Consider the following 26,293-nt stretch of genomic DNA (forward strand, 5'->3'; position numbering starts at 1 on the left):
CTACCACTAAACCAGGTTGTTCACAGCCCCATCCAGGCTGGCCTTGAACACATCCATGACTGAAGAAGCCACATCTTCTGTGGGTAACCTGTTCCAGTGCCTTACCATCTTCGCAGTAAAGAATTTTTTCCTAGTATCTAATTTCTACCTGCTCTCTTTCAGTTTAAAGCCATTCCCCTTTGTCCTGTCGCTACATGCTCTTTCATGCAATCTCTCTCCAGCTTTCACTTAGGCACCCTTCAGGCACTGGAAGGCTGCAGTTAAGTCACTCAAGGCCTTTTTTTTTCCAGGCTGAACAAGGTCTTGCTCACCATTCTTGTCAGATTCTCCACTGGAAACCTGCTGTGAATGTGCCTAGCTAACCGCAGAAATTGCGATGTTTAAAGGTCTAAATAGAATACATGCAGAGCATGGATCTGGATTTGAGGATAAATGTTCATATGTTCATCCACATGTTCAAGTAGAAAGGATTACAGTTTTGTGTAGTAGATAATTCAAAATGTGATGAAATATTCTGGTATTTAAAGTATATGGAAAAAAAGTATCTTTGTTACAGAGCTTTGAGAAGAGTTGCTTACTTAGTTGGAGAAGTACAAAAATGTACTGAGAAAAGCACTGAAAGGCTCAAAAAGTTAAGTAGCATTTTTTGAGCTGTGAATTAAACAGTGGAGGCAGGCTGACTGCTTCAATTCTGCCATAATCAGAAGAAAACAGTGGCTTGGAGGTAGAAATCGTCCATTTGAGGACCAATTACCATGACTTTTTTCTGAGCTCTGTTCAGTTATCCATGGTGTAATAGATCTGAAAACCAAGTTTTGTTGATGTCCAGGACATGATTTGTTTCTGCATGACAAGACTTTGGTTTTGCAAAGCCCTGTCACTGGGGTTTATTATGTCTGTTCCTCTGCAGACATTTGAGGTGGTGGGACGTTAGAATAAACCCTAACGCAAAGTAAAATCACATATGTGGGTGGTTTAGATTTGTGAAATAGAAATTCAGAGCTGAAGACAAGTCTGCCAGGTGGAACAGAACTGAGCTGCGTTGTTTTGCTTCTCTGTTGTTTTTGGTTATGTATATTTTATTTCAACCCTTGCATTCTCATTTGCAGGATTTTCTCAATTTTGATACCTCTGTGTTTTCATGGAGATGAATTTGCTTCACTTCTTCCACAGCAGGAGTAATGTATTATTAAAAGGCAATGGAGAAGTCTTTTAAATAATTAAGCAGGCTTCAGTAATAAATGAACTAAGGGCAAAAAAGAGAGAAAGAAAACAATTGAAATAAAGACGAATTTTTATTGACAGTATATTGTTGAGTTTTTTTCTGAGTAGGTCTTTTAAAAGTGTTGGTTGAGTACACAAACTTTATATATAGGTCAGCTTTCCATCATTTATGAGAGACCCAGACTTGAGTGTATGCAGGGAAAAAAGCCCCAAATGCCCCAACCAAAAATCAGTAAAGAACCAAGGCAAACTAAAACACAGAGCATTATCAATCACACGGAAGAAAGCTTAAATTTAGCAATTAGTCTGCTTGAAGGCAAACATTCCCAGATGAATAACTGGCTTTTAAATTATGGTGAGCACTGGATACATAACCCCTTGAATATTGTTTTGTTTGATTACATTTTTAAATTATTGAAAGATGAAAGTAACTTGATTTTTCTGTGCTGTTGAAAACTAAAACAGCACTTGCTATAGTTAAAATCTTCTGAACACGCAGGAAGAATCCACAGTCATTTTTTTTTCAGACTGACACATAAAACTGCACTGGAAGTTGAAGTGAAACTGTGGCTAAGGAAGTCCATACCCAGAGAAGCAGCCAGCACTGAGTTTGATCTCTCAAATGGGATTTTTTTTTATTGTCCAGATGATGGTAAGTGACAGGAGGCTCTGTCTTTGCAGGACATCATCACCTGGATAAGGGAAAATTCCACAAACCAAGAGTTCCCAAACTGCGTTTGTTGGTCTGTGATCCTATGTGATCACTCCAGCATGTCTGATCTATTGCTATTGTTTACCTTAAGCTATATACAAAACATCTCCTCCATTAAATGTGTAATAAGACTATAGTACATGATGTTATCTGCATAGGCAGGAATAATTTCTGATGATTACCACCAGCAAGTGTCTTACCCATAAGCAAATTGGTCATTTCTGTGGCAGCAACTGCATGAGTCAGCTGTTGGATCAGAGTCCTGACCCACAGTTGCCTGTTGTCAGAGCCCCTCACTTCAGATGCTAACTAACCAGGGTGGTAGTTAAAATGACAAATGGTGCTTGTCAGTTGTCTTGGGCACAGGAGGAGCCCTTTGGGGGAATCTCTTTAGGCTGCCTGAAATTCTTCTAGGGAGAGGTCCTATAACAGTTAATCAAATGTGTTGTTCTGAAGGAGCAGTTCAGCCAGTAACCTTGTCTCAGGTCATTTTTCCTATCATGTATGCAGAGACTGATAGGGGGCCGGTCCTGGACCACACAGCAAACTGATGAGTAAGTGCATGTGGTATGTGCAGAGGCAGTTATATCAGAACTACAGTACAAAGTTAAATCCCCATGTCAGAATTATAAATTGAATTGCATCAATTGTGCTACAGTATGCAGGTATGCTTGAAGTGCTAAGTTGGTATCATTTTTATCAAGCCCACCATTTTTAGCACTGTACTTAAAACAAATTTTCAACAAAGACAACTAATAATCATTAGCCTTTAGCTTCATTCTTTACGGATATTTATGCCTACTAAAACCTATGGTCTCAGTCTGTATTTTAGTGAACGGAATTTGAGCTGTACAAATGACAGAGGACACTGCCATCACATAGTTGGCCTAGAACCTGGGAGATTTACTGCCATAGTTGTCCTGATAAAGGCAGTTCTTAAGATTGAATGCATCTGACTATACTTGTGCATGAGACGTGAAGATTCCATAGTGCTTTGACCTTTTCCTAATGTTTATGGGTTCTTTTCAGAGCACTATCTCTAAAATAAATAAAATTTTTAAAAATTAAACTCTCACTTTGTCCGATTGTCTCCTGAGCTAATGTACAAGGAGACTTTGCCATACCTGTGCCATAATACCTGTAGGTAGACGTTAGTGACAAATAAGTAATGTCCTGTTGTTTAAGTGAATTTTAAATTTCGGAAGCATTTGTTGATTTGTCCGCATATAAAAAAGCTCTGAATAAACCACCTTTTTCAAAACAAAAAATGACCAGTGCTGTTTAACTTTGTGAGCAGCATGGACAGTGGGATTGAGTGCACCCTTGGCAAGTTTATTAACACCAAGCTAAGTGGTTTGGTCAGCACACTGGAGGGAAGAGTAGCCATCCAGAGGGATGTGGGTAGGCTTGAGAGGCAGACCTGACCTGTGAGAGCCTCATGAAATTCAGCAAGGCCAAGTGCAAGGTCCTGCACATGGGCCAGGGCAGTCCCAAACACAAACTGGAAGAAGAATTCATTGAGAGCATCTCTGCAGGTAAGGACTCAGGGATGCTGGTCATTGAAAAACTTCTTACAAGGGCATGTAGCGATAGGACAAGGGAGAACCACTTCAAATTGACAAAGTAGGTTTAGATTAGATACCATGAAAAATTCTTCAGTGTGTGAGTGGTGAGGCACTGGTACAGTTTATCCAGGTGCCACATCCCTGGAAGTGTTCAAGGCCAGGCTGCCTGGGGCTTTGTGCAACCCAGTGTATTGGAAAGTGTCCCTGTCCATGGCAGGGGCAGTAAAATTTAGATAATCTTTAAGATCTCTTCCAATTGAAAAGATTCTATGACTGTATGATTCTATGATTTCATCCCCTCTCTCCTAGCCTATGTGACTGGCAAACTGTACTCTCTTCAAATGACCTGCTGCTAAAAGCACATAAAACAACACTGCTTTTATAAGTTTCACTGTTTCAGTGTCAGTTACATGTCTCTTCATGAGCTGTATAGGAAACAGCTGATTGACCTGGATGGGTTAGATGCAACACAATCCTCTCCTTTCACAAGTTCTGTTACTAAATCCCTCTGCACAAGAGCAAGGGAGGTTTCTCAGGTGGAGTGGGTTGCATGTTAGTTAGAGTCGAACAACTCCAAAATTGAGATGGAGAATTTTTGGATGTACCAGGTTGAGTATCATAAGAAAAATGTAAGTAGAAATTCAAGGGAAAAAGGGATAGCTATCAGGTTTTTATTGCTGCATGTAAAAAAATCGAATTTCATTGATAGACCTCTGTGCCTAATAACAGTGTGCATCATGTGACCTTACTGTGTTTGTTCTAATAACAACTTTGTTAGGCTCCTAAAACTTGTTTTGTTAATAGCAAATTGCTAAGCTATTTATTTTAGACTTTATTTAGAGCAGCTATGCAAATTATCTATCCACTATGATCCATCAAAATATTTCTTGTTATTGCTCTGACTGCATCCTTTCCTTGTACAGTACCTCTAAAAACACATTTTGGTGTCAAAGAGAACTGAGTGTTAATTCTTCAAAGACTGGACTTTCCTGTACAAATGTTTTCAAGGATAGCTCTCATGCCCTGTCATGCAGCAGACTTTGTAAGATGTTTGATACTTGGATTTGGTAGTTCTGGTTCTTGGTTTGGTTTTGGGGGGGGTTGTTTGGTTGTTGTTCAGGGGTTTTTCTCACGCAAAACACTTATTTGAGCAGCCATTCAAAGAGAGTGCATGGAAAGCCATGTAATAACTTAGTTCTGATACTTTATAGATAAAAGTACCTGAGTAAAGGCACTTATACTGCTACTGGAATAACTGCTAGTACATTTCAAATGATGTGCAATTTCTTAATGCTAATTGTCTGGTTTAAATGAAATTATTAATCTTTATCCTTCAGTATGTGAATATGAGAGTTTTCAGCCATTGTAAAGAGCGCTTTTGTGTGTGTGCACTTACACATACACTTAATTTGATTTCTTTGTTTCTTGTTTAAAGAATGCTCTTGAATGCTACAATGTCTAGATGCCATTATTGCATTGATAATATAATGCACCTTTTAAATTTATTCCTAATACAGATATACTGCATAATAATAAGAATGTGACCACCTTGAGAACTCTTCCTTATGTAAATAGGAGTTGCCATTTGTGCAGTTGCATCACTGTGACACTCTTGACTGGTAATTACACAGCAACTCAAGGGAGCCTGTATCTCTCCCACAGCCCCTGCTCACGTGCTCTGTGTGGCAAGTAATTTTTCAGTCTGATGATGCGATCACATGCCAGCTTTCTGGGGATTGTTTCACAGCCGTATCATTTTCTGTCTTGCAGTTGTGATTCAAAATACAGGAAGATGCAGGGACTGCTCTTTAACACAGGAGATATCTGTAAAGAATTGCTTCTTAACTCTTTGGTAGCATTTATTAGTTAACTATAATTTTAATACTTAGTTATTATCTGAGATAGAGGAATGTCTGTAAAGAGAAATAAGTGGAGAAGGGAGTTATGGTTTTTTGTTTCATTTCATATCTAAGGGAGGCTAAGAAGAACTTAGGTGTTTGGGGTTTTAGTTATTGTTCCTGGTTTGGTTTTGTGGGTTTTTTGTAGACTATTTCATGGAACTCAATTTTTCAGCTGCAGTAGATGCAGAGCATGAGGATGGAGCTTCTGCCAGCTCAGACCACTGGAAATGTATCCCTTTTCTGATATGACTCATTGGCTCAGAGAAAAGCTATGTCTTACTGTTTATGAAAAGATAAGAATAGCATTTCACTTGTTTTGCCATCAGTGATGAACTGTTGAGCTGGCACAGCCAGCTGTGATTCTTCCTATGTTAAAGAGCTGCATTCTTCCTATGTTAAAGGAGAGTGTAGAATGCCAGGGCTATTGGGCTGAATACCCAGCTGTAGGTAAATGCTAAATTTTCCTTTTGAGGATTTTCATTTTTGCTTGGGCAGATATATTTTGTAGGTATCTCCTTAAAATCTGCCTCTGGAAATGCCTGCTGGGTTAAAGCTTTGTACTCTTTCATTTTGGTCACCTTCACTAGTTCCACATTCTGTGTTCTTGTGTCACAGCCTCATACCAGGGCCCCTACTCTGTACTTCAGATACTTTGCTACAGTTTTTTCTCATCACCAGCATTCATTAGGAATTGTCTGCGATTAGAATATCCTTTCCCAGAACATTCTTCCCCTTTTTCAAGATACTTGTTGATCAATCACAAAGAGAGTTTCTCCATGAATTGTTTATGGAAAAAGGAGAAGAATGAGGAAATCTGATCTAAAGAGCATGTACTGAGCTGACAGCATGAAACTGTTGAATATTTTCCAAGTCTTAACTGTATCTAGATTGAGGATTCCCAGTCCTTGATTACACTGGTATTGAATTGTCATTGAATATATGAATAAATTCTTGAATACATCAATATTACTCTGCACAGTTTATGAAAGTTGTTTTCTAAGATAATGGAATAACCCTTATGGACAACCGCTGTGACCTTCCTCTGCTCAGATCAGATTAGTTTAGCACTTCACATTAGTAATACCTGAGGGCCTGTGAGCTTATGGGGAAGTTTCAGTCTTTTATTCATTTCTCCCAGTTTGACAACTAAAAAAACTTAAGCTGAATCCCTGTGTGCTGCTTAAGGTCACTTTTCTCCCATCACAGCTTACTCTTAAGTGACTTTACCTTTTCTTTCTTAGAATGTCAGAGCATAGGATGTAGACAATGAAAGAATAATCTCTACATTGGGCACTCAAAATAACTTTTGATTTTCTTGCCATGTCTAGTCTCCATCTCCAGATTCTTCTTCACCTCGTGGTGCTGAATCATCAAGCAGACAACATCACCAGGATGTCTGCAGTACAGCAGAGGCTTCCACTAATAAAGAGGTAGAGTAAAACCTTTTTAAAGGCCACAGTCTGGTTCATGCTGCTTATGCCTTTTAATTTTCCTTGCTCCCTTGTACCTGTGCAATCCATTTTCTTCTTTTTTCTTTCTTATGCTTCTTTACCTTTTGCTTGCCCAGCTGTCTGACTGAATTTCTAACATACTGAAGACTCTTTGTCGTGGCATTTCTGACTCTGTGTTCAGCTGTCACTAAATTTTTAAATTTGTTTAACAGGCTGCAGGGTACTGATTTACCAAACAGCCAACATCCCCTCTGTAGCAGAGACAAAACAAAGAAGGCTTTTCCTTTTTTCCATCCACTAAGAAAGAGTATTTGTCAGCCAGATGAAAAAGGGCTTAAATTAAATTATTACATAACAAATTATGCTGCTTAATATTTTGTCATTGTAGAAACTGACCTGCAAGTGATTCTTAATCAGAATTCAGTTCCTGACTCAAGGCTTCTCAGAATAAAGCTACATAGTTTGGGATTTTTCCCCTTACCTGGTAGTGCTTTAGGCTGCAGGACTTCCACCAAAACAAAATAAGCATGAATAGAACTGCTCATCGTGTAAAAAGAAAATAATTTGAAAAAAGGATTTGGATTTGGATAGAGTAGCAGGTTCTGTAAACAGAAAAATCTGCAAAGATTTGGTTTATTTGCCTTCTTTTCATAAACTTGAAAACAATTTAGAAACCGCCATAATAAAATATCATATTGCTACTGGTAGCAATGGATGAGTTATTTTCCAAAATTAAAAACCTGATCTACTGTAAGTGGATTAAAAATGAAACACAAATAATCCATTTGTTCCTTTTTACTTTTGCAATTATCAAGGGACAGAAAAACTTGTAAAATGTATGTAATTGTGCCACTCTGCATTTGCATTTACAAAATAATGAAAAATTTCAAATGACTGAAGAAACCCATAATTTTCCATATTCTGAAGTTTTCAACTATAGATCATGCCTTTAAGTTTTCCTCTGCTTCAATGTTAGCCTATTAAAGCCTTCAGCATTCTTTGCTACAGACTTTATCACTATGTATTTTATATTTTAGCTATTTTTAGGTATCGGTAAACTTCTCCAAAGAAAGAAAGCACACAAAACGCTGTTGATTTCAATTGTTAGGATGTGCTTACTCAAAGTTACAGAGGTGGTAAACTAGGTTTTACTGTAGAATATATTGGGCTATTAGTTTCCCTCAGATAGGGAATAATTCCCACTTTAGTATTTCTAATGCAAGCATAAAAGTGATAAAAAAGCCTCATAAATTCTGGATTTTTAGGTCTTAGGGAAACATTTTTATTAAATATAAATTTATAATAGCAGATGGCAACAATATTATTGAAAGTAATAAAATATTAATGACCTTGATGTTTCATTATTCATGGCTATGTAAAATTAAGAGGTGTAGGTTTCCACCTATTGGTAACTTTACCTGTTTCTTTACTCTTCTAATGGTTTTTGTAGAGTGCCTTTCTACCTGGGTAATGAACAAGAAAAATTATGTTTGCGAGTGAGAATAAAGATATACATGATGGTGGTTTGCACCACTCAATCCTGAAAATTAAGTTGCTAGTTAAGGGTGCTGAACAGTTGCTAAATCTCTATCAAAGATTTTCTTCACTGTTTAAAAAGAAATATCCTTTGTAAAGTATTTATGTATATGAGCTGCCTCTCGCTTATAGGGGATTTGTCCTTTATGCCTGTCAGACCCCAGTGTTTGAATGCCCCCTTTAGCACTACATCAGCAACTATTACAAACAGTTGTTGGAGTCTGTATGGATAGGTGGAATGCTCCAGTAGGAGCATTCATCTGAGGAGGTGAAAGAGCCACAGATGTGAAAGGCATGTCAGTGTTCTCACAGCAGCTTAAATGTGTTGGCAGCAGCAGAACATTGATTATTGACATCTTTATTGATGCTAGTGCAGAACCTAGATGAACAGGATTCTTGGATTCTCAAACAGCTTAGTAATTTTCATAGGGAATGAAAAGAACTTAAAGCTTGCACAGACTCAGTTGTCTGTGTCACAGGTCTTTTGTTTATAATTCACAAATGTTATTTTATAGCAATACATGCATCATTGGTTAAAATATTATTTGTTACATCAATTTTCCATATCTTACAAAGGAAAAGACTCCTTGGGGTTAAGTCAGCCAACCTGTTACATAATTGTCACCTTTCTTGTTTTACCTGAGTTTTCCACTAGTACACAGATCCTGGTAAGTTGCCTGTTGCAAAGAAAAATAATTTGGCATCTATTTCTACGTACATCATCTGGAATGATACTTAAAATTATTGAAGATTTTATGCCTTATTCTGATCATGTGTATAGATTTTCTGATTTTCTTTTAATAGAATGATATTAAGCAGTTATTGGAGGAGTTACTGATAGTACAATCAGTCATAAATTCATTAACTATCCACTTACCTGCCTATTATAGCAGCAGGTATTTCGGTATATCCATTACAAATTATATAGTGCCACACACAGTTTTGTTTGATAAATTTTTGTATGTGGTTTATGTTATTAATTAAACAAAGTGGTGAACCTCACCTACTGAAAGTTGTAGCCATCAGATATCTGAAGGGTTAGCCTCATAGTCTTTCACAGAAAATACCAATAGGATCTATGGAATTTCTTTAGTGTGTGTATTTACATGCACAGGTCAAGGTTCTATTTATTCCTTCACTATTTATGTAATTGGTGCTACCAAATGTGCTTTTGTGCTCCATACCGTGTCAGCCAGTTGGTGCTGAGGTCATGGTGAATCCCATTATCCTGGAGAAGAGAGGCTGCTCCCTAACCTGTTAAAATCTAGAAAGCTTTTTGTAGGCACTGTTAATGTGAAGGATACATATAAAACCATTCCTAATGAATAACTGTATTTTGTTAAGGATGGTTTCAGTCATGAATTATAACAGTAAAGTGCAATTTTTATATTCCTGTATGCATTTATTTCTAGTTGGAAGATGCAGTATCTTTGGGGTATTATGTACTTTCCTCCATATTTCTTGATTATTAAAAGTAGTGCACCTATTGGTGGATAATTAATGCACTAGTGAAGACCAACAAGTAAGTGAAGTATGGTCTTACCATATTGTCTACTAAATAGACACAAATGGAATACATTGAATTTACGTAGATGCCTAGAGCTTGAAAATAATAAATGTAAATAATAATAAGTGGTTCTATCTTTACTAATAGCTATGGCTAATTAAAGTTTGGGGGTTTTTGGCACAGAGAAATTTTTAATGCATATTTGTGCACGCTATGTTCAGTTTGAAATCCTTTTTGTCTTAATTACAGTCCAGAAAAAGCTTGGCTTCATTTCCAACGTATGTTGAAGGTAAGATAGTTCTACACTTTCTAAATTTTTTTTTTTTTTTTTTTTTTTTTGCATCAAAAAACCCATCTATATTTATAATGCATAAAATTTTACTTTTATTTGCTGAATAGAAAAGCTGCTAGGGTTGGGTGTACTGATTTAGATTAAGTTGTGTCTAATTTAGAACCTGAGCTAAATCCTGCTGTGCTCCTTCAGAAATTCAGAAACATGGAGCTTTTAGTTTTTTGGTGTTTCATTCATTGTTTCTGTATCAGTTATGCTGTTTTTTTCCCTCAGTATGACTTGAAACACTGGTTTCTTTATGGTATTTTCACAACATATAAGAATGTGTGTGGACAAGGAAAATAGACTAAGCAAGAAGACTGTAGTGCTCTGTCTGGCATTGATTTCAATTGGCAGGCTCAATCTAATCTCAGCTGGATTTATGGACAGGCCTGCCAGTGAAAATCTGCTTTGTTTAACAACTATTTGCCTCTTTATTAAATACTGCATCCCATCTCAGAGTTAAAGTTTCAGTGGTGCTGAATTTTTTCAGAACAATATGAAAAAGCAAGTTACCTGCCCCATGAACTGCTGTTACTTTTTGTATGAGTCTGCATTCTGTGTCTTCTGCAGGAGGAGCACAAGTTGTATGCAGTTATGACAGAAGCAGAAAATAGAAGTTTTTTGTGGGGTTTTTTTTTGGTTCTTTTTTTTTTTTTTTTACTTTTCCATTGACAGTGGTTGTTCCATGTGCTTGATGAAATTTTAGAAAGACAGTTGATGTAATACTTTCTTTGGACTTCCTCATCCCTCTTTGGATTGCTTTACAGTGTACTGTGTTTAATTGATAATGTGATCATTTTCTTTAGACTGCAAATTGATTGTTGTTTTAGTCTTCAGGGTATAAGCTGCCTGTTTTGGAATCTCTGGCCAGAATGTCCATTAGTTCATAGCTAAGCATTGGAATTTTGGAACAATGAAGAATCTCTCTTAGAATTTAAGTTCATCTCCTATTGATAGTCCTATCAATGGACTATATACTCTATATATATAGGAATATATATCTATATTTTAAAAGTAATTATCTCCACCTTAGGAAAAAAATAAATTGTACACTAAAATTTTCTTGGTGCTTGGTCCAGCACGAAATTCCTTAAAATTACAAATGTTCCATTTTTATGCACCAGCAGTCCAAGGAAAAATTTGCCAGCACCTATGTTACGTTTTCATTGAGGTAATAGTTTTGTTGTCAGAGATAATAAAAGGAGGAGGTATTCTAAAAAGCAGTGCTGTCTGTGTGTTCACTTCTGATGCAATTGGAGCATTACCTTTTTTGGGGGTTAATACGCACTTTCTTAGAATCTTATACCTTTGCCCATTTTTTCCCCTCATTTTGATCAGAAATTGTACTATAAAAAGTTTTGCACCTCTTTAGTATAGTGGTGGAAGTGGTGAAAAGGCCTTGATGTGTAGAGTAATAGTAACACTTAGAATGCTGTGTGATTTCTGTGTAAATATGTAGTACTTCCAAATGCATGAATTTCTCTAAGGAAATAACTCAATTTCTTTCTTGGTCATGTGCTTGCAAATGACTGTTCATTTTGAGAATTTTCAAGATACATACTGCCTGAGCAAACTGCACACTGGAGATAAGCATCTTAAATTTGCTAGTCATAAATTTTTGTATTTAAAAAAAATGATAAGGAAGACAAGCCTGCTCACAAGATTTATACGTGTGCTTCTGTCTGTGTATATAGTTTCAGTGTGACATTTGTCTCCAGATCTTTCTTTTTTATTTTAATCATTGTAATGACTTGCTTTTCCTTGAGGCCAAAGCCACCCATGCTCATTCTGAGGTTGTTAGTCCTATAGGTTATCATTAGAACAAAATTGGCATTCTTAGTAATTTCAAACTTAAAGCCCCATCACCTTATAGTACAAGATACCCCTTGATTTTAGAGGTAAAAAGAAAGACAAATATAAACACAGGTGTTCTGTGATAAAATGTGAACATATTTACCATGAGCATTCTTTAATATGATTTATATATAGCTTGTCTTGAGGAACAATTGTTTTCCCTTACTTTTAAGAACAGGGAGTTTCTTAAGTTAATCAGTTAATATGTTTTGGATCATAACAGTTTTAACATGGTGTCAAAATGGAACATTTTCATGTATAAAATTTTTAGATAAGGCTGCCAAACATTAAAAATCTTACAAATCATAAGTGCTGCTTTGTAAGGATTTGCATTGCTTGGTTATGAACACTTTACACCCCATCAGTTTCCACTTTTCCAGAAGTTGATGGGTGTTGGATCTCTAAGGATCTGTGGACTAAGAGTGTTGGTTTGCCGCACAAGATGCTCTGTGTATTTAATAACATTTTTATTTAACTCAGTACTTTACCACAGTATCCTTGTTAACACTTACTATTTTTAAGGGTCTGTGGCATAAAAATATTGTGATGTGTGGTATGTGTAGAGCATTCTGGGGATATTGTTCTGCCTGTTGCACCAACTGTAGTTAATGCACAAGCAAGAGGCTGATGGCTGCTATGAAACTGCACCTTTCCTCTTTCTGCTTGTGACTGTTGCTCTGAGAATTGCAAGGCTGTTTTTGATGGGTGAGGAGCAAGCTAAGTAACTGTGTCTGTCCCTTTATCACAGTGAAATATCATAGGTTATTTTGCTCCAAGCTGATCCCTACTCACAAAAGAATGAGCTATTGTGAGACAGAGGCTGGGTTAACAATTGTAGCTTTGGCTGGAGAGATGTTGTACTGGGTTTGTGTAGCAAGGTTTTGGTAGTGGGGTGGGTACAAGGGTGTATTCTGTGAGAAACTGCTGAAAGCTTTCTGTCTCTCTGATAGAGTCAGCGCCAAATGGCTCCAAGACAGACCCACCACTGGCCAAGGCTGAGCCCATCAGTGACAGTAGTAGCACTTCTGGGATAATGTATTTAAGAAGGGGGCAAAGACTCTGCACCACAGGAACTGCAGCCAGAGAAGAAGGGGCTGGGAATGTGTAAAAGAGGGATCTCTGAAGACAAGGTCAATGGAGTAGGAAGGACTGGAGGTGCTCCAGGTGCCAGAGCAGAGGTTCCCATGCAGTCCATGGGAAATAACATGGTGAGGCAGTTGTGTCCCTCCAGCCAGTGGAGCTCCAAGTGGAACACATACCCACAAGCAGCCCCTGGAGGACCCCATGCCAGATTATGTGGATGCCCAAAAAAACCAGGCTATGACCCCATGGAAATCCCAGGCTGGAGCAGGCTCCCTGCAGGATATGTGGCCCATTGGAGAGAGGAGCTCACCTGGAGCAGGCTTGTTGGCAGGACTTGTGATGCCATAGGGAGTCCACACCAGAGCAGTCTGTTCTGAAGGATTGTCTCCCGTAGGAGGTATCCCATTCTAGAGCAGAGGAAGGATGTGAGGCCTCTTCCCTATGATGAATAAGGAGCATCAGAGACAGCATGTGATAAACTGACCACAGCCCCCATTCCCCTGTACTTCTGGGTGCAGGAGATAAAGAAAATTGCGTATAAAAGTGAGTCCAGGAAGAAGGGAGGGATAGGGGAAGGTGTTGTAACATCTGTTTTTATTTTTCATTATTCTACTTTGTCTTCATCAGTAGTAGATGAAACAAGTTTCCACAAGTGGAGTCTATTTTGCCTAACAGTAACTGATGAGTGATCTCTCCCTGTTCTTGTCTTGCCCCATGAGACTTTCACTATATTTTCTCTCCCCTGCACTTCTCAGGAGGGGAGCGATAGAAAGGGTTTGGTGGGCAGGGTCAGCCCACCACAAATTTCGATACTATTATAGTTTGATGTTTTACTGCCTTTGAAAGTGCTGGTTGCCTTTTTGTCATGATAAACTGAAGAATTTCAGAGGAGGATTTGCAGCCATCAGGTGCAGACTCAAGTTGTCACAATTCTGCTTTTGCTGTGTTTCACCAGTCTTCAGTGATGGCTTTCCTGTATTACAGTTCCTGGACCTTGCGATCCTGAAGACCTAATTGATGGAATCATTTTTGCTGCCAATTACCTTGGTTCAACTCAACTGCTTTCTGATAAAACTCCATCCAAGAATGTGAGAATGATGCAGGCTCAGGAAGCTGTCAGCAGGATCAAGGTGAGGAGTAATTCCTGCTGCTTCTTCTATGGCTGTTTTATGATTGTGGATATGAACTTCTTTCTTATGCAGTAATTTTTTCAGGTGGGGTTATCTGTAGTTTCAGAACAAAAGGTGCCTCACCTTTCCTTTGCAAAATAAATCACATATGCTGCTTATGGAACTAGACTGATAAGGGGATGTTACCAGGTCGTTAACAGGTCTTTTTAATTCCCTATGGTAATACTCATGCTGTGTACACTAAACCAGAATCTGAAGGGAGTGGTGGTCAAAGTTATATATTACCCGGCTGTGGAGGGAAAACAGGTTAAGGAAGTAACTAGTAAGTATTGCAGCTGCTTCTGGCTTGGACTCAATGGAACTGCTACTGTTGTAGTGACTGCAGTTATTTTTGACCCTGTTGTGGACACTTGTTTCTCCACACATGACAGCTGCTGTGATGGTAAAGAGAAGTAAGGAAAAATAATTTGTCCTGGAATCTGAAAAATTTTGTTTCAAAAGAGAAATTCCATCTGATTTCTGTACAGGCCACTTCCAGCAATGGGAATGCTGCTGTACTGTAAGTTACAATTATGACATTGTCAGCTGAAATGAGGGTGTGTGGATGAAGTATTGCACAGTTGTACAGGATGCTGCAGCATTCCCACTACCTGTACATGACTGGCTAGTAGGCACACAGCTTCATCTTCTGCTAATTCAGCTAATCAATACAATCCACTCTGGGAATTTTTTTTTATTTTAATATCTGTATGTTCTTCTTTTGTATATTTTATTTTGGCTTCCAAGCAGATTTGGTATGCAATTATATAAAAGAGAGAGAAAGAGGAGAGGTTATCAGCAAGACCAATAATATTGTCTGTTAAGGTCAGCTGATGCTTTGTACTTCTATTATTCCTTCCACTGCTTTCAGTGGCAGGTGTTCAGTTTAGTCTCTGTATATAACTTTGACACAGAAGCTCCAAATAGAGCCATTGAGACAACTTCCAAAAAATGTGATTTTGCTGGTGTTCAAATGCATAAGCTCTTGTAACCTTGTCTCTGAAATTCGTAAACACTCACATTTTAGAAAAGGTGGGAATGTAGCCTTCCTGTTAGAGAGTATACTCCACCATCTCTGTAGAAGTCTTCACTACCTTGAACTACAGAACCTTTTGCAGAAGAGGGATTTATCTTTGTTCATTGGCAACTCTGGATTAAGTGACATTCTTTAAAAATATGTTTTATGCAGCTTTTTCAACAATGGCAGGTCTTGGTGTGTTCTCCCCAAACCTGCCCAAACCAGTGAAGAGTTTTTCTGATAGAGTCTGTTTTTTTCCTGCTCTGAGCAAATAGGGCTGTGCCCTTCTGTTTAGTAGTCTCTTTGTGTTCCTTCTTGATGCTCGGCTGTGTGTTAGAAAACTTGTCTGATTTGAGTGAACAGGAAACTAAAGGTAAGGGAGGGAAATAAGGGCTTTGGTGAGGCTGGATCTAGGAGGGACACGTCACAGGAGGGTGAAAGGAAAGATTAGCATCACTTGTCATAGGAAATAGGTATCAGGAGTGGAACTTCAACCACAGGGAGTTTGCACCTAGAAGGTAAAGCTCGTCTAGGAGTACACTTTAGAAAAAGATTGCAGGGATATGGTAGACAAAAACAAAAACTAAATTGATTCAAACTGGGCCTAAGAGGTGTAAGAGTATAGAGTCTTTCTCCGATACAAAACATATTTTGTAGACATTCATTAACAAAATATTCTTCTGAGGATTCTGTTATGCCTCAGCATTTCTGTGCATCAAAACAGAAGAAATCTATTTAATGCATTTTACTCATTAACGCCATAATTTGTGCATCTGTGTAAATAGCAGGCATGCGCATCCTTTCTTACAGTGTATTTGCCTCAGGCTTGAGGCCCAAGTGATAGCATTTGTGACCTGGTAAATCAGGTCACAAATGCTATCACTTGGGTGATAGCTGGTGTATTTAATTTTATGAAACTCAATGTATTTCAGAAAATTATTGACTTGTATTGTATTGTACACATTACCTTAGAAGACTTCTTGGACAATTACTGCTTTCTGCTTCTAAGTAATGCACAGGCTTTAAATCCCCCTGCACCTTAGGCTTCTTGGCTTATAAGCATTGGCCTTGGCTGGTTTTGTCACTGGCCATTAAAGCTAATCATTTTCAGAGAGAAATTCATTATGACAGATGGACTTCCTGCTGCCAGATTCATCACTGCATCAGATATCCCATATCCTAGATGTGTAAATTATGGCCCTACTCATGTTTGTTCACAGAGTGCCTTTCTTGTTGCATGTCAACCATTTCTCCACTGTTGAAGAAAACAAAGCTTTAAATTAAGAATGAGCTTTTAAAATACACAGACTTGAAGCTGAGTATTAAAAAGAGGTGAAGAGCTTTGTTTGAGCCCTGTTATTCATACCTTCACAAAAGTGTGTACTATCTGAATTTAATAATCCCTAAATTACTCCTTTTACCAGAGCCTTCAGACCACATATTCATTCATTTGGAATATGAACAGATTTTGAGAACAATTCTCCAGACTTCTTCTTTAAGAAGTATCTTTTCAGGTGAAAGTACAAGAGTTGGGTGTTTTCTTGCTTGGCCTTCATCCCTGTGAAGTCCAGTTAAGTTAAAACAGATGCACTGCTTTGAAGGTGTTCATCAAACGTAGTTAGGAATATTTCATTAGGAGGCACTTTTAGCATGCTGTGGGGTAGGTTTGAGCATTTCTAGGTAACACCTGGTTTAATTTCTGAGTGTAATGTAAGATAGAACGCATATATGGGATATTTAGTTTAGTATTTCACACATTTTCACACACTCGGTGTCCTCTCCATGCTCACTGAGTTGCAAAACATTTTTTGTAGATAGTAAATGGATTTAATAAACTTAGGACCTCTCTATAGCAAAAGCAGAAGCTTGTTGGGTTTTAATGCATTGTAATTTTGGAAATTGCATCTATATAAATAAGTACATTTAATTTACCTTGAATTAAAATCCTGTGTACTGTATATTAAAAAAAAATTGTGTGGATTAGGTATATTCTGTTTCCTTTTTTTTTTCTTCTAGGAATACAGAAATAATATTTGATTTGAGTTAGCAAAATAATGTGGTGATAAAGAGGATTTGTCTAATAAAGTGTCTTGCATAGAATTATCCCAATTTTTTTTTTCATGGACCATAACTTCTTTTGTGACATTTCCGTGCAGTGTTAAATCACTTACTAAAAGTGCTTGATCCATATCATTGCCTTATTTTATGAAATATTTGAAAGTAGTTCTTCAATATGTTCCATTTGAAGAACAGAATTTTCAGTATATTGAATTATAGTATAATTTGGTAAATTGTTAATTCTACATTTTAAAGTTGTAGTTCAAGGATTTTTTTCGCCCCCTTTTTCTTAATTTTGGCCTATACTTTTCTTCTTTTGGGAGGTCCATCATTCTAAAGTTTGGGAAGGGTGAGAAAGAAAGGCTTGATTTTGGAAAGATATCTAAATGCTCTATCTAAGGAGTGTCTCCTCCTTGCCCAGTGTATGACAGGCAGCTGTTACTCAATATAAGTATATTATTTCTGAGTATTAATTTAATTTGAGAGTAATGTAATGAAGAGCTTGCCATGTAAGGCAGTTTTAATTGCTTTTACAATAGTTTGCAATCACCTGTTGCAAAATAACCTACCAGGCTATAAAATACTTCTTAGTTTGGAAAAGGTGACTAAAAGCTATTTTGAGAATGTTTATATTTGTAAACAAGGAGCATGGCCTAACCTTTCAGTAGCTGCTTTCAGATTTGTTTAGACAAAATCTGACAGATTTAAGTTGTGAGCATCAGTATTAAAATGTTTGATGTATCTTATGATTCAGGCCTCCTATTTGCTCTTTGTAGAAGTAGCTAGTGCTGAGTCTGTCTGCAGCTTGTAACTATAAGCCTCCTTCCCACCACGAGCACGCCTGTAAATTTAATTTAAAAAGAGCCTGTTACTGTTGGAAGGGCTAATTGCCAGCCTGGTGAGTATTGCATTCCTTCAATGAGCAGGTCTGTAAAGTTCAGTTCACCATTGGTTTGAATTCACGATTGAATTCATGACTCAAGACTGTAAAAATTATGTTTGTTTGGGTTGTTAGTAGAAATGTTTTTTAAGGTGTTTTTGGAGCTGAAACACATGCTCCACTGCTTGCTTGAAAAAATGTGATAGTGTGGACATATCTTTGTGTAGGTGTCACAGGAAGATTTGTTGACCAGTTCACTGTGTGAACATTGGTGCAGATTATTTGCTCAGAAGAAAGAGAGATTGAAGGTGACAGTCACCTTCTGTCATTTTATTTTTCCAGGAAAAAGCAGCATAGTGTTAGGGAGGTTGTTTTTTTTTGAAGTCTGTTGAAGTATGAGATCTGAAAAACCTGTAATAATAAAGAAAGCATACAATTTTTCTCTCACCTTTTACATTGGTGTACCTTCAAAAGAAATAACTTCTTGTAATGGTTTACACTGGTGTAAGTGAGGGGAAGATCTCTTCTGTTTCTTAAACCATCCTCCCCTCACCAAGCCTCAAAAACAATTACACTCAAAATAACCTTGTTTGTTGCAAGTAACATTTTAAGTGAAAAAAAAATCCTTTTGTGTTCTTCCTGACTCTTTTGGTGCTGTTTCTTTTCATTTCTGAAATTAATTGTGCTAAACATGAAATTTTACAATTTTTTAAGCTAAAAAAACAAGGAGGAAGTTAATTTAAGCAGGGACTTATTTACACCAGCTAGTAGTCTGTGAGCCCTGACATTAGTTTGTAGATTCCTGCTTGACTTGGAGTCTCTGTAAGTTCTTCTCTAACTGTTCTCCTGTCTCTGTTTGTTCCATGCTAAGCAGATGGCCCAGAAATTAGCCAAAAGCAGGAAGAAGGTGCAGTACAAACTCCATCAGCTTGATGTTATGCTTGTTCTTTTGTTTTCTGGGAGGGTTTTTCCCTTTCTTTTTATTTTGTGGTTTTATTTTCTGCATCCAGCAAGGTTTTTTCAGATTTGTTTCTGAGCCACCATGACATATCTGGGATATCAGTTGCCTGATTGTCCATTTTTTGTTGCTTCTCATTAGCCATTTCATGTTAGAAATAGAAGAAAGATTGGATCTATCAAATGGTTACAGGCAGTACCCAAAATGCATATTAAAGAATCAGGACTGACATGGCAAAGGTTTAAACATTGTAAAATTATGGATTAAAATGGAGTGTGGGGTTTTTTTTGTTTGTTTTGGGGTTTTTTATTTTATTTTTAGACTTTTTTATTTTAATTTAATCGTTATGTTGGAGTGCTTTGTTTGACTCACAGAGATGTCAAATTGCTGGATGCAAAAAAAAAAGTTTATGTCTATACATACAGTAATATACTGAGATTGACTCATCTTGTAATAAGTTTTGTTTGTGGAGCTTTCAACTACCTTTTAACAAGTGTAATTTAAAAAATATTACAAATGTTTGCTTTCTTTTAACAAAATATTACTTCTTAAGTGGGTTACTGCTTGAAAAGTATCTTGTCTGACTGTGAAGGTCTTCTTGCCAGAACTGCATTATGAATAGTTCAAACAGTACCTCCTGTGGTACAGGTTTTTCCATTGGTCTTAGCAGCCACTGCTAGCCCAAACAGAAATTCCTCAGGCAGGAGATACTATTAGGCCTTTTTATGGCTTGTATGAAAACCTTATTTGAAGTGGGATTCATAGTGTGCAGAAAATGGTGAAATCATATTACTTTTCAAGAAATCTTTATAGTTCATGTTGCAGTCAGGTATAATTTTACTGAATCAGGAAAAATAGCAGGCAAGCTTTTATGAGGTTAACTTTTTTTTCAAACAATACCCAATTCACTTTCACATATATGATATAGTTTCCACATCTTTGTGTTTATCTTTTGCTTCTGCAGTCTAATACTCTATCCTGCATTGCTGTTCTGGTGACTGTGTCTTAGTGTACCCCTGTACGTGAACTAACATCATTATTAGTAAGTATGTTACCTAAGGTGTTTGTTTGACTCTAATCCATTTATTTGCAGGCTCCAGAAGGTGAATCTCAACCCATGACTGAAGTGGACCTCTTCATTTCTACACAGAGAATAAAAGTACTGAATGCAGACACACAGGTATAGACATAGACACCTTTGTTAGTATTGTTGGAAAAGACTCCTGGAATAGACTTTCACGTACATCTTAAAATTTGTCTTTAAAATGTGCTGGATTTTATATTCCCCTCTACGCAGAAATCCATGTTCAAGTGCCATGTCATACAAGCAATTATTCTGGTGTGTATGACTATAGAAATAATTAGAGTTTGTGGGTAAGATAATTGTAGTCAGCTTATGTCTTCTAAGCCATGCTGCATCAAGTATTGATTGTGCCCAGAGTAGCCCAAAATATTTAGCTGCAATAATTTGCTTATAGTCCTGTACACATACATGCTCAGCATATGCAGGTTCTGCAGTTCAGGTTTTGATGTGCTTTTCCACAGAAAAAAACGCTGTAAAACTTTCTCTTTGTTTTATTTTTAGAAAGTGAAGCTCTTGGTTTCTGTTCTATTTCCCTTAATGCATGACAGATGTTACAGATTTCACCTAGCAGAGGTCTTACAGCTATTTGTGTGTTTTGATGATACTAGATGTCCAATAAGAACCTAGTTGAAACAGCTGCTTATGTTGGTTTTCTTATTCCCCAGGAAACCATGATGGATCATCCCCTGCGGACCATTTCTTACATTGCTGATATAGGAAATATAGTTGTTTTGATGGCTCGTAGGCGAATGCCACGCTCTAACTCCCAGGATAATGTGGAAGCATCTCACCCCTCCCAAGATGGAAAGAGGCAGTACAAAATGATTTGTCATGTCTTTGAGTCTGAGGATGTAAGCAATTACATTGTCTTGTAGTTTTCTAGGAGTGGAAAAGTAAGCAATTTTGATAGGCCCAAAGCCCATTGTGAATGGTCCTGTTTACTTTTTAACTGGACCCAGTATTTCGTTTAAGCAGAGGAACTTGCCTGCCATTTATATGTTTGGACATGACATGTCACAGGAAGTTGGTGTTTGTAGAAATGCTTACTTTTTTAAAGTTTCTTTAGTGCCTTCCAGTAACAGTGATAGGAGGGTCCAGTTGCTGCAGGTTACAAATACCAGCTCAAATTTTGCATAGGAGAGGGAAAGTCTATCAGAGATGCTTATTTTCATAGGGAAATTCTAATTCCAAGTCTTGCATTGAGGATCAGTCACTGATGCATACCAGAAAGGTGATTTTTTATTTTTCAGGTGGTTTGTGTAGGGGCTGTAGTTACTGTCATCATATCAAAAAAACAGCAGAGAAAGTTTGTGATTTCAGCAGTCCCAAAATATGCTGAATAGAGACATAAATGACTAAATTTTAACCTTAACTATGGCACAGTTAAGGTACTTTACACAGGATTAAGTTACCTTACACAGGTCTTGATCTCCTGCCTTCACAATCAGTGTTTATACCTTGCCGTTTTTATGTACTTTTAAAAGTAACTTTCAGTAACTGAAAAGTAAAATCAAACTTACTAGATTGAAGTGGTTAGATATGCAGTTTTTAGGATCATAGTCAAGTTAGACCTAGTAATCTGGGAAACTAACATACTGAAGACAACTAAGTAAAAATACCAGTTTCTTCCATGTCTTCCAAACTACAGTGAACAGCAAGGACTTTGAGATGGGAAGGTTTTCTTGAATAAGGAGCTGATTTTATGTAATAATTTAATCTAATCTGCTCTAAACCTCTGTCTGAATATATTATCTGAATATATTATTGCACATGAATGTGTATACATGACCCACTGCTGAAGTTAAAAAGTAAGGATGAGCACTGATGAAAGTAATCCTGGACCAAAATTGACAGTATATAAAAATTCTGGATTATTTCCAAAAAATAACATGTTTTGTTAAAACATGTTTTGTAAACCTGTTTTGTAAAGCCTTTTAAGAATCTGGTGTGAAATACAGTAGCCAATGTATTTTTTGCTTAATGACATTTGACATGCTACCCACTTTGAGGCTGCTGTTCCTGTGTTTCTAGTCACAAGTTTAGACACTGCTTGCTCTTTTACTGGCCAGTTGAAAAAGCAGAAATCAAACTGTCACGTGCCAGAGTCTTGGGCTTATTTTCCTTTACTATGAGGTGGTCTGAGCCTTTGCATGATCCATACTTTCCAGGTCTGTTACCTAGGCTGCTGTTAATACTTTGGTTAGCTAAAATTTGAACTTCCCAGTCTATGTTTTGTTTCGATCAGCCTGTATTTGTGTTGTGCGTGATCCTCTCTGTGCCTGTAAATCCAACTGGCTTGTAAAATGCCTGTAGATCCAATAAAATCATTGCTCATTAATGGGGAAAATATGCTGAAAAACTGCAGATTATATCAACTCTCCTTAGTCATGGTATATAGCTCACAGGTAACTTCCCAAATTTATCTCAAATACTGAAGTGACTAATAGTCAGAATGGAAGGACTGTAGCAGCAACAAAATGGCAGCTTCAAAGATTTTGTACCTCCAGTGAAGTCATGTGGCCTGTGTATATTATAAAACCTATCTTTTCTTCTTCTGGGATGGCTGGGTACTTGGCAGAATCTACACAGAAGTGAAACAGAAGCTGTAAGCCTCTGAGTGGGTGTTGGCCAGAACATGTCTCTGCTTGGATGAGTCTTTGTCTAAAGAGGACAGCACCAGATTTTCAGCTATTTAGAGGTGTACCTTTAAATGAGTTGAACCTTAGTGATGTGTCCAAATGCTGGGTGTATAAGCGGGAGCTGGTCTCTTCCTGGGAGTGAAGATGCATGTGTACAAACATAAAGTCTGCACTCTTCACTTACATTACTGAGTTATGGAGGTGCAGTTTTCCCATTTTCTTGCTGTCCTTGCTGTTAAAATTAGGTTGATCTTAGCTTTGGTAATATATTACTGGTCTACGTATTGGTCTTTTCAGCACCAGCAATCATGCTGTTCTCGTCAGCAGGTTTAGTGCTAGTTTGAGCTAAGATACAACATTTTTATTTCTGTGTTGGGAGCCTTTCCTTTATTAGGGACCAAACTGGACTTTAAAAATGGCCATCAGACTGTATAAAAGTACATCTGGGCAGCATTCATTCGTTACCAGTACTCTGCCAGGCCTCCACTGTCAACTGTGGAGCTCTCCGTTTCTCTTCCCTGTCTTTGCCATAGACAGCCCTGTGTTTCAATGCACACCACAGCCACCTCCCGTGCACTACAGAGGGCTCACTGGGTGAATCTCTCCACCTATACACAGCAGTACTCTGCACCGTGCTGTGCTTTGCTTTCCTGCCCTTTATTTGCCTGACTATGATTACTGTGTCGAAGGTGGGCATCCCTCTGGCCTTGCTTGGCACAGAGCTTTCCCCACATCTGCCTGCTGCCCAGTTTCAGTCCCACAGCTGCAGGAATCAAACAGCTCATGGTGGGAGCAATGCAGTGTAGTGAGTGAGAGGTGCATTTGGTGTCTTTGGATGCAGACAAGACTCTGGGAAGCTGCAGGTGCAGAGGGTGCTCACAAAGGACAGAATGAGTAGGAAAGAGACAGAGAACTCCCAGGATCATGTGAGTTGGAAGGAGGGAAATAAGTGTAGGGGATAGAGGCTGAAGGTAGTAGCAGGATGAAGAAGGAGATGCTTATGACCATTTGCAGTTACTTTAGGGCTTGATCTGGTCTCTTTTTTGTCTGAGGCTGAGATAGGAGTAGTCACTTGTTGTAGTGCGTTTTTAATACTCTGAAGTAGTTTTGTTTTGTATTCCCATATTTTTCCCAAATGGTTTATCCCAGACTGTACCCCCCTCCCTTTACCTGTGTTATCCCTCTCCCGGGATGAGATCATCCCCAAACCCCCACCCTGGCTCTCTGTCAATCACTCAGCATCCCATCCCCCCCATCCAGAAGTTTCGGTCCAAGTCGTCGAGTGATTAGCCAGAGGCCAGGGGTCAGCCCCCCAAGCCTTGCCCCATACGCTGTCCTATATGTCTATCCCCCAGCACCCATCCCCCAGAGATACCTATTGGTTGGTAAAATGTTATCTACTTTTGGTTTCCACCTCCCTTTAAATGTGACCTTGGGACATCTCCCGGGGCTCTCGGCAGGAGGCCCCCTGAGGTGCAGGAGCTCCTTCGGGACTCCTAATAAAACCTTGGATTAACCCCTGCTAAGAGTCGGCCCTTTCTCTTCTACCGATGTCTCTGCTGTCTCTGCTGCAGCGAAGGCAACCAGCCTGAGTGCCCTCAGTACCCTCGGGGCACAGAGAGTGTCTCCCCGCTGTCGGCCATGTCGGGGCTGAACCCCCCGGTGTCTGCCGACTCGGGACTGGCCCAGGGGCTTTGAGAGGCTTGCAGAGAGACCGAGACAGTCACTATCAATGTTGTAAAGGATGGTAGGAAAAGTAGGAAATACCCTTTTAAATGTGGTTGTGTGTTTCCTAGTAGACATTTTCTTTTTCATTGCTTGCTTGTCAGAGAATGACATTGCTTCTGCTGGAAGGGAGTGCCATCTGGGAGCAGCATGTCTGGGAAGAATGATAGGTGCAACCCACAGTCACTGCAGTGACTCTATCTTTATACTTACATTAGCAGTTCTTACCTGTGAAAGGATGTCTTTCTTTCTCATATTTGTAATTTATAATTGCTTACTGAGCTAGATTCATGGCAGAGCTGAATGTGTTGAGATTTTGTGGGTCTTTAAAATTAATTTGTGAGGCACAAATATTTTTTAGACTGGATTGCAGTAACTTGTAGGTTCATCAACTTGATGATCGATTTTACAGTGTGATTGTAACAGAAAATGTCAGTGGACATGAGCATCAGAATGTTTCACTTTTTTCTTTTCTTTTCCCTTTTCTGGGAACTGCTACAGGCGCAGCTGATTGCACAGTCCATAGGTCAAGCATTTAGTGTGGCCTACCAAGAATTTTTGAGGGCAAATGGAATCAACCCAGAAGACCTTAGCCAGAAGGAATATAGCGACTTGCTTAATACCCAGGACATGTACAATGATGATCTGATTCACTTCTCCAAATCTGAAAATTGCAAAGATGTATGTATCTTTTTTTTTTCCCCACAAATATTCAGCTGCTCTTTATCAGTTGTGGGCCTGTGTTGGCAGAAACTAAAAAACCATTAATACTTCCTATAAATTATCTCAGTTAGTCTAGAATATCCTCCCTAATAGAACACCCTGTCATCAGTTCTATTTCAAATGCAAACAGTGAACCCCAAATTTATCTGCAGTCAACTGATTTACCACCTGTTTCTGTTCTTTTTACCAAACAATTTTCAGACATGTTTGAATGGGAACTTAAAGCAGATTAACAGATTAATGCAATTAAAAAAATTACAGTGAACAACATAAAATTTATAGAAGCAGCGGTGTTTATGAACATGATTAATTCCAGGTTTTAAATAACTGTATGTGCCAGAAGACTTTGCAGCTTGTTTGATAAAAATGAACCAGTGTGCAACTGGAACACACAGGTAATGTCTTTCCAATGCAAAGTTGTAAAGTCTTGCAATCTCTTCTTATTTAGCTTTGTCCACCAAGCCCATGGCACCAGGGTTTCCTTCACTGGAATTTCTTCTTTTCATAAACAGAAATTACTTCTGAGGGGTGTGTCACAGACATCTTTTCATGAAAATCCTTTCTTAGGATTTTTCTTGCTGAGAAGCTGAGAGGCGTCAGGAACAAAATGTAAACAATGGTTATCTGCTGCTGTGGAATGCAACAGGTGCACCTGTGATTGGCCCATCTTGGATGTTTATAGTTAATGGCCAATCTCAGCCCAGTTAGCTTGGACTCTCTGTCCGAGACACAAACCTTTATTATTCATTCCTTTCTATTCTTAGCTTAGCTAGCCTTCTGAGATGAAACTTTTCCTTCTATTCTTTTTAGTATAGTTATAATGTAATATATATATCATAAAATAGTAAATCAAGCCTTCTGAACATGGAGTC

General features: G+C 38.1%; 1 protein-coding gene across 2 annotated transcripts in view; it reads left to right on the forward strand.

Annotated features, from left to right (window-relative positions):
• APBA1 (amyloid beta precursor protein binding family A member 1) overlaps positions 1-26,293 on the forward strand; it is an 87,412-nt gene that overhangs the window by 46,889 nt on the left and 14,230 nt on the right. For both annotated transcript variants that reach the window (XM_071448715.1, XM_071448713.1), the window contains exons 3-9: positions 6,731-6,832; positions 10,146-10,185; positions 14,152-14,297; positions 19,167-19,199; positions 20,344-20,430; positions 21,000-21,185; positions 25,200-25,379. In XM_071448715.1, the coding sequence (XP_071304816.1) occupies positions 6,731-6,832; positions 10,146-10,185; positions 14,152-14,297; positions 19,167-19,199; positions 20,344-20,430; positions 21,000-21,185; positions 25,200-25,379 (774 nt within the window). The remainder of the gene's footprint in view (positions 1-6,730; positions 6,833-10,145; positions 10,186-14,151; positions 14,298-19,166; positions 19,200-20,343; positions 20,431-20,999; positions 21,186-25,199; positions 25,380-26,293) is intronic.

The sequence above is a fragment of the Agelaius tricolor genome, unplaced genomic scaffold (genome assembly GCF_023055355.1).
Source record: "Agelaius tricolor isolate 1412-34295 unplaced genomic scaffold, bAgeTri1.0.p SCAF_27, whole genome shotgun sequence".
Taxonomy (NCBI): domain Eukaryota; kingdom Metazoa; phylum Chordata; class Aves; order Passeriformes; family Icteridae; genus Agelaius; species Agelaius tricolor.